General features: G+C 35.9%; 1 protein-coding gene across 1 annotated transcript; it reads right to left on the reverse strand.

Annotated features, from left to right (window-relative positions):
* Positions 1-1,214: 1,214 nt before the first annotated feature.
* Positions 1,215-11,314, reverse strand: LACC1 (laccase domain containing 1). Its single transcript, XM_049778807.1, has 6 exons — positions 10,745-11,314; positions 9,951-10,129; positions 8,770-8,935; positions 3,344-3,569; positions 2,572-2,732; positions 1,215-1,280 (listed from the first exon to the last, which is right to left on the reverse strand). Exons 1-5 carry the CDS (start codon positions 11,307-11,309, stop codon positions 2,573-2,575), a joined length of 1,296 nt encoding a protein of 431 aa, XP_049634764.1. The 5' UTR covers positions 11,310-11,314; the 3' UTR covers positions 1,215-1,280; position 2,572.
* Positions 11,315-13,790: the final 2,476 nt, after the last annotated feature.

A 13,790-nucleotide genomic window follows, 5' to 3' on the forward strand; every position in this document is an offset into this window, starting at 1 on the left:
AATTATAAAGTAAGTCTAATTATCTCTCTAACTGCAAAATCTGAAATGAGAGTAGTATCCACAAATGTGAGTTCAAATCCTACTTAACCACTACGTAGATTTTAACCTCTACCTCGGTGAGGCTCCATTTTCTTGTCTGAATTAAACATAACACCAAATCTATGTATTTTAAAGTACCTGTAAAAGTAAACTGAGGCAATTAGAATGAAAGTCCTTTGTAAATAATATAATTTTGTGTATCGAATCTCAGCATCCCATTTGGTCCTCCGAGCCTGGAGGATAGTTTCTACTATGGTCTTCCAATTTAAATTTATTCTGTTAAATGTTATGACAACAAAATAGAAGCAATCTCCTACTTTTATGCTTACTCAGCCTGGTAAATAAAGCCAAACTCTGGGTCTTGGACATAGCATTTAAGATCCTTACCAAATCTGTTTATAGGATGTTATTTGTATTAACTCCTATTCACATCCTCATCTTTCTAGATCAGTATCTGATGAAGTGTGACATAACTCCTTCTTATAGCCAACCCTTATGGGGGGTATAGTGAGATAAAGGGGGGCAGGTAATAGTAGCTGCCACAGAACAACTTGGGGGACACTTTGTGTTTGGTTGCTTAAAAAAAGATTCACAGGAGTGGGATGAGTGATATTTTATCTAAAAAAGAAGGAAGTAGGCTCAATAAAATTTGGGAACCTCCATCACATGCTTTGTTTCCCATTGTAATTTATGGTTTTCCCTCTTCCTCTTAGGTTATTCTTCATCTAGCAAAGCCCTTTTGGCCTCAGACTACTGTGATATAATTTTCTCTGTAAGTGATAAATAGTAATTTTATCTTGACTTCATAACAAACTTAATCATTTCTTATTTTGACTTTTACTGCCATTAAATTTAAGTGTCATAAGTACTTTTTCTGCATTTCACTACTTAATGCAAAATGTCTTACTTATTTTGATTTCACCTATCCTTCACACAATGTCTGAAGTAACTGAAGAGGTCATTTCTCATTTAGGTCACAAACAGAACAAAGTTTAAGAATGATCTGCAAACTATAACATATAAGCTACATAATACTGAAGTTTATATTAGCTTTTTTTGGTTTGTTTGCTCTTGAGAATCAAGTGACAATCATTTGGCTTTAGATATTAGTGAAATATTCTCTAATGACAAACTAGTCCATTGCAATCTTCATGATTTTTAAGTAATTCAGATCACTAACTTCCTCTCTTTCAGCCAGTTTAGAAGGAAAATTTAAAAGTATATAAAAATCCACTGGATATCTGCAAAACAAACAAAAAAAAAACACAGAAAGCAAGTATGAGAACTTTGCTAGCAAATATTAAAGTAAGGGTCATAAGATTTCAGAATTCAAAACATGTGAAGATTAAAATAATATTAATTCACTTAAGAGTAACTTTAAGAAAAAAACTAAGTATTATAACAGGTCAATGTTAAATCCCTGGCATAAAATAGTTTTATAAAACTAAAAATGTATAAGAAACATAATATAATAAAATGTCATTTAATCTTGATCTAAAGCTATAGACCATGAGTCAGCAAACCATATATTTTTATGCACTAACGCTTACTACCTCTATTTGTCTAAATAAAGTTTTATTGAAACAGAAATATACTCATTTATTTCCATGGTTTTCCTGTTTGCTTGTGCTCCAAAATAGAAAAGATAAATAGTTGAGAGATTCTATGTCCCACAAAGACTAAATATTTATCATCTAACACTGTCAGAAATTAGCCAACTCTTATATCAGTTAAAAATCTAGTTTAACTGGTAGTGGGAATGGCCCTGATTCATTGTCACTATGTACCTTAAATATTACTGTGAAAGGTTCATAATTCACTTTGGTCACAAAAATTACTTTTAAAAAAGCATTACCCTTAAAACCTTGGTTTCTAATTTCAAAATTGTAATTAAACAACTATCATGACAATGTTAATAAGTGAGAGAAGTCAAATGCCTATCTCAAATATAGGCAGGGAGTTGGGGATGATAGAGATGGGGGGCACTGGTGGTGGAAATGTTGCACTGGTAAAGGGGGGTATTCATTTAATGACTGAAACCCAACCACAAACATGTTTGTAATCATGGTACTTAAAGATATTATTAAAAAAATTGATCCTCCCCAAAAATAAAGTTAAAAAAAATCTAGTTTAAAAAATCAGTTATATACATGAGGAGTTCTATACATAAAAAAATTCTCAAAAACACAAGATTTAAATGAGAATTTTAAGTATTAAATTTATGGCTGCCAAGTACATAAGTGAGTTAAATGACTTACACAGGGTGTTTTAAAGAAAGAGTTTTTTCTTTAAAACTTGTAATTTATTTGTAAATATTCTTTACTAACTAAGAGAAAGAGTGGCTACTCTATATTTTATATTAGAATGTCACTGAATATTAAATTTTCTCTCACTATTGTTTCACTAAAAAGTACAAATATTCTTAACAGATTAAAAGAGAATACTTAGATACATATTTTTAAATGCATGAAAGAAAATACAAAGATGAAGAATGACAAAGGAAAGGGGCAGGAAAGAAAGAATCTACTGTACCTCATTCTCTAATTGATATGAAGCCAATCTGTGTACCAAAATTAAGGCCATCTCGGACATGGGAGAAAAACTTGTCAGGATGGCAGGATGTACAGAGGCTGAGATCTTGATACTGGTCTTGGATATTCTGTGGAAGAATTCCTCTCTGTTCTAGAAGAATCCTTGGGATAAAGATTTTTCAAAAAACAGTAAGAATTTATTTTTCCCATTACCAAGAAATATATAAAATGTTACTGATGCAAATAATGCAGGAAAAGATCTAGAGATGCTAGAGTCCAAGAATGTGTTATTGTTCAGGTCCTGCAGTAATTGGGACCACCAAGGTCTTCCCAGTGGTGCTCAGTAGCCTCCAGGTCTACTGTACTTTCTCTCTGGCCCTACATCAAATATTAAATTTTTTTCTAAAACACATGTGTGTCCAGTTAATTGAAAACTTTATAATATCAGTATCCTGATATTTTTTACATTCAGGAGAAATTAGATGTGAAATGGTTCTGAAGTAAAATACATTGTCAACTCTTCTTAAGCTGAATGCTAACCCTTTCTTCTCTCACTTTTCAATCAGGAGATTCCTGACTGGAAATTTTCTTCTATTCAAACATAAAAAGTATATATTTCATGTTGAAGGAGCTTTTATACAAATGTATATAAGATCTTAAAATATATGCCACCTGAATTTTCCTTGAAATTACTAACTGCTTTTGAAAATAACTTTCATTTTAGAATCAGTAAACAATATGAACATGAAAAATGAGAAGGAAATAAAACATACCTGGTTGCTTTACGAATATTAACATATGGATTTGGTGAGTCAAGTAGGTGTACACATTCAGGATTAAGATTATGAAATGCTTCTGCTGATTCCCTTCGAAGAGTAAAACAGCAAGGTCCTATTGAAGGTCCCAGGATGACAAGAATGTCTTCCAAACTAGAGTCATATTCTGCTATCATAGCATTCACTGTGGCCCTAGCAATACCTAACAAAGTACCTTTCCAACCTAGATAGGAAGAAAATAAAATAAAGTCAAAACATATATATATATATACTTATATAATTATTTTATTTTTCATATATTTTTCTGGTGCTCAGTATCAAACCTATGACCCCATACAGGTAAGGTAAAATGCTCTCCCACTAAACTATGACTTTTGTATTACTGAGCTCTATGAAACAAAATTCTAATGCTTGAAAATCAAAATGCCTTGAGCAAAGAAGAATTTATTAGCAGGCATTAACAATAAAAGACAGAATCTAGGTCTCAGATACACCTGAAAAGAGAAATGAATCCAAGTAAATTCATTCTCATTAACTTCCCCATATATTTAAAATAATTCTGCCTCCTAATTTGTAATCTTTTATTTTATAGCTTTACTATCATCTTGAGATTTTTTTACTATTTATGTTTACAAATGTTTGAGAAAAATTGGATTGGGCTGGTTTTGAAGCCCATTCTTGGATCCTAATCATCTATGGCAATTTGGAATCAATTGGCTAATCATTACATTCATATTGTGTGGTAAGAGACTATATAAAGGAAATGTTTCTATAAATAAGTATGATGGGTTTTTTGTTTTTTTGCTTGTTTAGAAAGCTTTTCTTTTTTTTTTTTTTAAAGAATAAGAGTTAAAAAAAAAAAGACAGTAATAATGGTGTGAGAGTGACAGTTGTTGTTATTTGCATAAGCCCAGCAAAATATGGGAGAAATGTAAAGAAAAAAACTTTGATCTAAATACAAGGAGACCTTACCTCTGAAGTTTTCTGGCATAAGACCAACTCTGGTTTCCAAGCATACTAGGTTGTCCAACCCCTGAATCATTCTCTGTGGTCCTGCATACCTATATTTTTGTCTTTACTTTATACTGCTGGTAAAAAATAAGCATCACAGTATATCTTTCAAGAGTTTAAATAGTAAATCAATCAATAAAATTAAGTTAAATAACCAAATAAAATACTGGTTTTTAAATGAGGTCTTTAATACAAAATGCCTACTATAAAAGCAAAATTTGGGGAGGGCCACACCCAGTGACACTCAGGGATTACTCCTGGCTATGCACTCAAAAATCGCTCCTGGCTTGGGGACCATACGGGATGCAGGGGGATCGAACCGCAGTCTGTTCTGGGTCAGTCGCATGCAAGGCAAACACCTTATCACTGCATCATTTCTCCCATCCGGGTAAGAGCAATTTTTAATGAAGTCCCATTACTTTTTGTAAAATGTTCTATCATTTTATATAAATATTTTTATTTAAACCCTGTGATTACAAAGTTGTTCATAATTGAATTTCAGTCTTATTATGAACACCACCCTTCACCCATGAAAGTTTCCCATCACCAATGTCCTCATTTTCCCTCTCACCCTCCCCACTGCCTGCCACTGGGCTCTGGGAGAATAATTTTTCTCTTTCATTCGCTCCTTCTCTTGCTCTTTCATTCTCTCTCTCCCCCTTCGCTTCTCTCTCTTTTCCTTTCTTCCTTTATGGACACTGGTTTACACTACTGGAAACAAAGGGATACTTTGCATATAACTTTATCTTCATCCAACACCCAGTTATTGTTCTGAGTGATCAGTTCCAATTATCATTGTTATAATGGTACCTTCTTTGCCCTAAGTACACAGCTCCACTATTGTTGCAAGCTTTCTACCTTTGTTTCTGTTACAATGACTCTTTAACTTTTCTTCTTAACCTTTCCTATCTATTTCTTTTATATTTTGATAAATGCAAGAAAGAAATGTATAACACTAAATTTAACATTTTAATATTCTAAGTGTATCCTTCAGTGGTGTTAAGAATTATTTATACACAGCCATTTTCCAGAAAAGTTTCATTATGAAAAACTAAAATTCTTTACTTATTAAACAATAATTCATCTCATCTTATTACTATTCCTTAGCAACCAACCATTATTCTATTTTATATTTAAGATTTTGACTAATCTAAATAATGCAATTGTACAGGATTTGTCTTTGTAAATTGTACTTAGCATATCATTCCCAAGGTTCACTTTGTTGTAATATGTGTCAGTATTTCTTTTTTCCTTTTTTTTTTCTTTTTTTTTTTTTTTTGGTTTTTGGGCCACACTCAGTGATGCTCTGGGGTTACTGGCTATGCACTCAGAAATTGCTCGTGGCTTGGGGGACTATATGAGACACCAGGGTTCGGATCAAACCCAGGTCCATCCTGGGGAGCTGTGTGCAAGCCAAAAGCCCTATCGCTGTGCTAGCACACCAGCCCCAATTTCCTTCATTTTTAAAGATAACAATACTGTATTTTATGTTACCTGTCCATTCATTCACAAATAGTCAAATCTTGGTCATTGTATATAAAGCTGTTACGGGCAAGTATGTGAAAATATGTCACCGATATATTGCTTCCAGTCAAATTTTGTTCATTCAATTTTAAATGTTTTGAAGAACTGCAAAATTATTTTCCACTGCAGGTCTACTACTTTACATTCTCTTTAGTAGTACATAGGAGTTCCAATTTCTCCATATCCTCATCAACACTATTAACTTCTATTGACCTTTACTTTATTTTGTTTGTTTGTTTGTTTGTTTGATTTTTGTTTTGGGGCCCAGATCTGGCTGTATTCAGGGCTTACTTCTGGCTCTGTACTCAGGGATCACTCCTAGTAGGCTCAGACTACAGGGGGTGACAGGGATCGAACTCAGGACAGCTGAGTGCAAGGTAAGTGCTCAAAGTGCTGTACTATCACTTTAACCACTTAGATTATTTTTTTTAATATTTTTATCTTAATGGATATATCATTGTGGTATCTATTTACATCTTCCCAGTTATTTGTCATTTGAGCACCTTTCTTTCTTTCTTTCTTCCTTCCTTCCTTCCTTCCTTCCTTCCTTCCTTCCTTCCTTCCTTCCTTCCTTCCTTCCTTCCTTCCTTCCTTCCTTCCTTCCTTCCTTCCTTCTTTCTTTCTTTCTTTCTTTCTTCTTTCTTTTTTTTCTTTTTTTTTTTTTGATGCTCAGCAGTTACTCCTGGCTATGCACTCAGAAGTCACTCCTGGCTAATGGGGACCATATGGGATGCGGGAGATTGAACTGAGGTCTGTCCTGGGTCAGCTGCGTGCAAGGCCTACCGCTCTAGCCGAGCATCTTTCATATACTTGTGACCAACTAAATACATTCTTTGGGGATACAAGTTTCTTCAAGACTTTTGCTTATTTTTAGAATAAGTTTTCTGTTTGTCATTTTTTTTAATTTGAAGAAATATTTTCTATAGGGGCCAGAAAGATAGCAAGGAGGTAGGGCGTTTGCCTTGCATGCAGAAGGATGATGGTTTAAATCCCGGCATCCCATATGGTCCCCCAAGCCTGCCAAGAGAGATTTCTGAGCATAGAGCCAAGAGTAACCCCTGAATGCAGCCCAAAAACTAATATATATATATATATATATATATATATTATAGATATTAATCTTTACAAATACATAATTGAGAATATATTCTGGAATTCTGTGAGTTGTCTTTTACTCTTGTGTCCTCAGTGTACATAAGTTTTTAATTTCTGTAATATTCTATTTAGTTTTACTTGTGCTTTGGTGTCATATTTAGGAAAATAATGCCTAAACCAAGCTCATGATGAGTTACAATTAAGTTTTCTTCTGTAAATTTTACAACTTTTCAACATTGATCCATTTTAAGTTGATTTTTATAGATGATGTAGGGTAAGGATTCTGCATCAATTTTTCATGTGAATATCCAATTTTCCTAATATTATTACTTTAAAAAATACTACTTTCTTCATTGTGCTGTCTGATTAACTTTTCATGAATAATCATACCATAAAATGCAAGGATGTATGTCTGAGTTTCCTAGTCTAGTGTGTTTATTATAGTTTTATAGTAAGTTCTGAAAATCAGTGTAAAACCTTGAGCTTTTTTTTCTTTTTTCAAGATCTCTTTATATTGAACAACTTTTTTACTGTTATTTTATCTTTGATATTGTATAGCTAATTTCACAACCTAAATGTAACAAATGTTATATATTTTTATATTCAGTAATAAAATTAAATTTTAAATAATTTAAAAAATCAGTGAGTACGCTTGACTTTAGTCATCCAAACCAGAATTTTAATTAGACTTAAAAATACAATGCTTTTTACTGTACTGATGATATATGTCATATGTTCAGATGCAGAACTTAATCTAAAATGTATTCCGTATTTTATATGGAAAATGACTGACTAAAGGAAATAATATCTTACTACAAATAATGTCTACAAAGAACCAGATTCCATAAATTTGACACAATACAGAATCTAAAAATTCTACTTATTTCTTATTTTTATCAAGTAGAGGCACTGTAACATGTATTATTAAACTAAAAGTAGTTTCCAAATATATCCTGTCTCACTTCCAACTTTATAGAGATTCACAACCTTGGTAAACATCATTCCACATTATGCCTAGCCTTACTCTTCTACACTAGTAAAATTCAAAACATTCTCAGCAAAATCCAGCAGCACACTTGAAGATTGTTGTAAGAGCAGGGAGGCTTTTATTTTTATTTTTAAATGTTTTCTCCTTAAATAAACTTTTTTGATTATCATTTAAATTTTTGGTTTGTTTTGGGGGCCACATAATGGTATTGGGGAGGGGTAGTTTCAGTACTGGGGGACATCTGTACTCAAGGACCTTGTCCCAGGAATTCAACTCAAGACCTCACACATCTAAAGCAAGTGTTCTACCACTGAGCTAACTCTCCACAATTTGTTTAGAAGAGTATGTATGCTACTGGCCTGCTAAGAAACACTGGCACCTACTTATAGTCTAACAATTCTTCAATACTCTATCTAGATAATCCAACTGCATTTTACTCTGTATCAAATAATCTAAGCACTACTATCTGCATCCATAACAAGGGGCTAGCAGGCCCATCTACACTTTTACTTTTGTCAACATGAAAAGTAATCATTTATCATGTCAACAGAAAAAAATTAGAGTTTTTCTTGTATTACAACATTTATAAAATCCTAGGTACTTGGGGCTGGAGCGGTGGTGCTAGCAGTAAGGTGTTTGCTTTGCAAATGGCTAACCTAGGAAGGACTACGGTTCTCAGGCATCCCATATGGTCCCCCAAGCCAGGAGCGATTTCTGAGCACATAGCCAGGGATAACCCCTGAACATTATCGGGAGTAGCCCAAAAAGCAAAAAAAAAAAAAAAAATCCTTATTGTAGAACTTACCTGAGTGAGCAACTCCACATGCTTTTTTGACAGGATCTGCAAAAATCATTGGTATGCAGTCAGCACCAAGAGCAGCTATTGTGACTCCTCTTTGATTTGTGATTATTCCATCATAAGAATCAGGCTCCTTTCTTCCCATAATCCAGACATCATTGCCATGATCAGTCTAATAGCAAAGATATGTAACAAAAATGATATGAAAATAGGGAATCATCTTGCCATAAAGTTTTCCTAAAATATTTGTTTTACATAAGACTATATAACCAATTTTGATCATTATTAAATGTATTCTATATACAGTAGCAATATATTTACTTCTGAGGTTTTGGTTGTTGTTTGTTGTTGTTGTTGTTTTTTTTAATCACATCTGTAGTACTCTGGGCTGTGTGCACAGGGATCATTTCTGGTATAGCTCTGGGGTCCATATAGAATGCCAGAGATAGGACTGGAGTCAGCCATGTGCAAGAAATGTGCCTTACCCATTATACTCTCTCTCCAAACAACTTCTGGTATTATAATCTTTGCATACTTTATTCAAAGAAAATAAGAATTAACTATTTTTAAATTCAATATATATTATGAACATTTTCTATTGGAGCTAGATAAATCTTTATTTGCAGCACTTTGCACAAAATTACCACTTTATTGAAGAAGTTAAATTACCAAATCAATAACATTTTTGCTTTTCTAGACTCTAAAAAGATAACAGTTAAAAACTGAATGTTTTATAAATTGTAACCTTCAGTCTTGCTAATGTTGACTTGAAAAATAATAGATTCTGGCTACTGTGTACATAGCTAAGTAAAACAAACATTATCCTAAATTTTTATCTCAAAATTAAATGGTTTAGAGGGCTGGAGAGTATTGCCTTGCATGCAGCCTACTCCAGCTTAATTTCCATCACCACATAGTCTCTCAATCATCACTGGATGTAGTCGTAGAAGACCTTCAGTACTTCCACATGGTCTGAATAATTCTTGGCACCTTAGCTTCACATATTGGGGTGCTTGCATTGAACAATGGGTATTTAGCTGAGAATGTCAAGAAGGGCCATAGGTCTTATAAGCATAACTTGGGAAGTGCCTCCCACAAAAAAAAATTAATGGCTTAATTAAAGTCTATATAGTCATTAGTAGATCAAGAATGTTTTAGAACTTCCAAAATATGAAACAAAATCTTACCTTGATTCGGTAAAATTTCTCTGCATTAAATCCTGCAGTATTCCCCAACCTTCGTAGGTTTTCTTGGACAACTGCCTTGGGATCTCTCCGTTTGGAACTACTAAAGAGATTCAAGGAGCTGAGTGTTGGTATGTAAGATATTCCACCTGCCCTTGTAGTAAATCCATGTATGAAAATATCTATTGAAGACAAATAGGGCAATTTAAAAAATGGTTCATGAAAGACGAGAAAGACGCGTTCTCTAAAGAAAATGTTCCCTTATCTCTTTAACCTACATTTGCTTATTTGTTCTCTCACTGATACCAGTATCAGAATATATACTGCTTTGTTGGTTTTACATACTCTATGAGGATTATTTTCTTTAAAGGGTATCTTCTAAAAAAATAAAAAATAAAAAAATAAAGGGTATCTTCTGTTCCATTCTGTCCCATTTTATACTTCATATCATATAGCCCTCAGTAAATATCAACTAAACAAATAAGATTGGCTGTTTCACATTTCACTATTCTGTAAAGATGCCAAAATAAGCCCCAGAAATTCTAAGTAGGAGATACTTAGGATCATAAATCTAAATTTAAAGGAACGAATTTGTCTCAAAACTATTTGCACAAAGCAATTTACTTATGTCTTAGAAGTGACTATTGGATGAGACCTGATACTATATGGTGATTCACGGCCTGTCAATGATGCTCAAAAATTCACAATCATCCCAAAAGAAAATAGGAAGGAAAACAGATGAGCAAACTCTAAAGATAGTTTTTTCAAATACACAGTAAACATAGCATTTAATCTACCTGAGATCAAAGGAGACTTGATAATGGTTAATTCTCCTTTCAGAGTGGGCAGGCTTCTCAAATATGTTTCTATTTCATTCTGGATTGTTTCTAGTTTTTGAGGTGTGATCATTCTTGTTTCAGTGGACTCTTTCAAAAGATCTCCACTCAAAGTCATATGTAAATCTTCAAATTCAAAATTATAAACATCAGTGAAAAGTTGGTCAATAAAAGCCTTCATTAACATCTTCCGGTAGATGGATACAATTACCTTAATGCTGTTCAGGTTTTTTTCATCAATTTTTTGTTTAATGGTATATAAAGAGGCAGCCATGCTGGGATTGGTAACAATTTCAAATTCTCTGAAAAGAGTTGAGAATCCGTTGCTTGTTTCTAGTTTATCGTCATCATGGTAGTCATCATTTTCACAATTGATGCTGTCAGTACAACATATTATGCAAAGGAATTTGGCCTTGGGATCATAGTGGTGTTTGTTGGCATTCAAGATCTTCGTTAAAATCTGCTGATAGTTTTCCTGAGAGCTCACTTTCAAATCAAAGAGATCAACCAACACTGCTTCTGCCATCCTTCCTTATGATTAGGAAGTTCTTCAAAGAGGATTTTGATGCCCCCTAAAACATCTGCCCATAAAAATTAGCATAAGTGAATGCAAAGTTATAACAATCTTGCTTTAGTTGTAACAGGAATTTGTGGCTGGGTATAAAAAAGAAAATGAAAGTGTGGGCTGGAGCGACAGTACATCGGGCAGGGTGTTTGCCTTGCACAAATCCCACCTGGGTTTGATCCCGGGCAACCCATATGGTCTCCCGAGATCCTCAAGGAATAATTCTTGAGATACCATTAAGTATCATCTGTTGTGTGATCCCAACACGAAAACAAACAAACAAACAAAAAACACACAAAGGAATTGATTTTAAAATGTAACCAAAATAGTTAATACCGACCCTGTATCAGAAAAACCAGTCCACTGTTTGTCATAAGAGAAGTTTAACAATTCAAGCAGAGGAATTTCTTATAGCTCATCTCCTGATATTCCATATCTGGAGATATTTCATATCAGGACATTTCATCTCCTGATATTTCAAATATCAGAAATCTCTAGGTTTTTGTTTTCATTTTTCTTTTTGTTTTTGATTTGTGGTCACACCCTGTGGTGCTCAGGGCTTACTCCTGATTGAGTTCAGAGATTATTTATTCCAAACAGGTTCCAGGGACCCTTACTGGGTCAGCCTCATGCAAGGCAAGTGTCCTACCTATCAAGTCCCCTGGATTCCCATTTTCATCTAGCAAATTCCAAGGAAATTACTGGTTGATAAGGCCAAGGGCCTGGTTTTTGTTTGTGTTGTTGTTGTTGTTGTTGTTTTTATTGCTAGGTGCTCATTATGTGAGAATTCTGTTAATCCTGGCCTGACTGGCAGGGTGGGTCTCGTGTTATATGAAACGCCCTGGGTTCATTCAGTAGGTGAAAAGGAGGCGCTCTCCCAGGTGGAATTTTTAAGGGTACAAGAAAGTCAAGACGCCCAATTTCCTTCCCTGCAGGGATTTACACCGTCCTCTAGACCAGTGACTGGACTCCAGCTACGTTCTTCTACTCGCTTTCTCACCTACCCACCCAAGGACTAGTTTAGTTGCTCCATTGGCCCTGCCCTAGCATCCGGGTCTCCGTGATCCCCTTTGCCCCGGAAGCAATTCCCACTGCCTCAAACTCCGAACCTCAGTCAGCGCGAACTCCCGCCGCCGATTTCCTGGCGGTTTCCTAGGTCCTGTAGCAGCGAGGTGAGGAGAGCTGGGGGTGGTCGCCACCTTCGCCTCCCTTCTTCTCCCACGTCAGACGCGCCTTAATGTCCGAGTGCGCGGCCGCCTCCACAACCACCAAGCTCTGCAACTGAGGAACGGAGAAGACAGCCCGGGGGCCGGCCCATCCTCTCCCCTCCTCTTCTTCCTCCTCCTCCTCGTCCCGCACTTGCGCGCTCCACCCCACCCGGGCTTTGCTCCCCTCCCCTCTTGAACCTATGAGAAACCGGGGTGCCGGGGGTGTCTCCCCTGGAGTGACAAGCCCGCCCCAAGTCACTCAGCTCTCCGCGCCGCGCCCCGCCCCGCCCGAGGCCTAACCTCGCGCCGGGGATTCCCGGGAGCCCCGAGTGTCAGCAGCGCCCCAAGCCTCACTGATCCGGGGCCGCCCAAAGTGGGAAGAGGAACTGGGGCGCGCTGGGCCCCGACGCCGGGATAAGTGAGGGGGCGGCCGAAGCCATGGATCTGTTGGTTTGTTTTGTTTGGGGACACAGTCGGCATTGCTCTGGGGTTACTCCTCCTCTGCTCTCAGGAATCAGTCCCAGAGTGGGGTGCCCTGGATCGATCCCGGGTTAGCTTTGTACCAGGCAAGGGTACCAACACGTTGGACAATCCCCAAGCTCTGAAGAGGCCAAGAACTCTGGGACCTTAGACCATCACAGTGCTTGTCTGTCTGTCTGTCTGTCTGTCTGTCTGTCTGTCTGTCTGTCTGTCTGTCTGTCTGTCTCTCTCTCTCTCTCTCTCTTCTTTCTTTCTTTCTTTCTTTCTCTTTCTTTCTTCTTCCTTCCTTCCTTCCTTCCTTTCTTTCTTTCTTTCCTTTCTTCTTTCTTTTCTTTCTTTCTTTCTTTCTTTCTTTCTTTCTTTCTTTCTTTCTTTCTTTCTTTCTTTCTTTCTTTCTTTCTTTCTTTCTTTCTTTCTTTCTTTCCTTTCTTCTTTCTTTCCTTTCTTCTTTCTTTTCTTTCTTCTTTCTTTCTTTCTTTCTTTCTTTCTTTCTTTCTTTCTTTCTTTCTTTCTTTCTTTCTTTCTTTCTTCTTCCTTTCCTTCCTTTCCTTCCTTTTCTTTCTTTCTTTTTAGTTGAAGTAGCAATACTCGTTAATAAGATAATGAATGTTCCTATGCTTTAGGATATAATGATACTTTACTGGTACTAGCAATATGCCAGTATTCCCTGAGAGCTTGTCCTTGGGGCCCTTCTCATCTGTCACTTTCCCCATGCCCCACAACTGGAAACGTCAGTTCTGTCCAAGTCTAGGGT

The sequence above is a fragment of the Suncus etruscus genome, chromosome 8 (genome assembly GCF_024139225.1).
Source record: "Suncus etruscus isolate mSunEtr1 chromosome 8, mSunEtr1.pri.cur, whole genome shotgun sequence".
NCBI lineage: Eukaryota > Metazoa > Chordata > Mammalia > Eulipotyphla > Soricidae > Suncus > Suncus etruscus.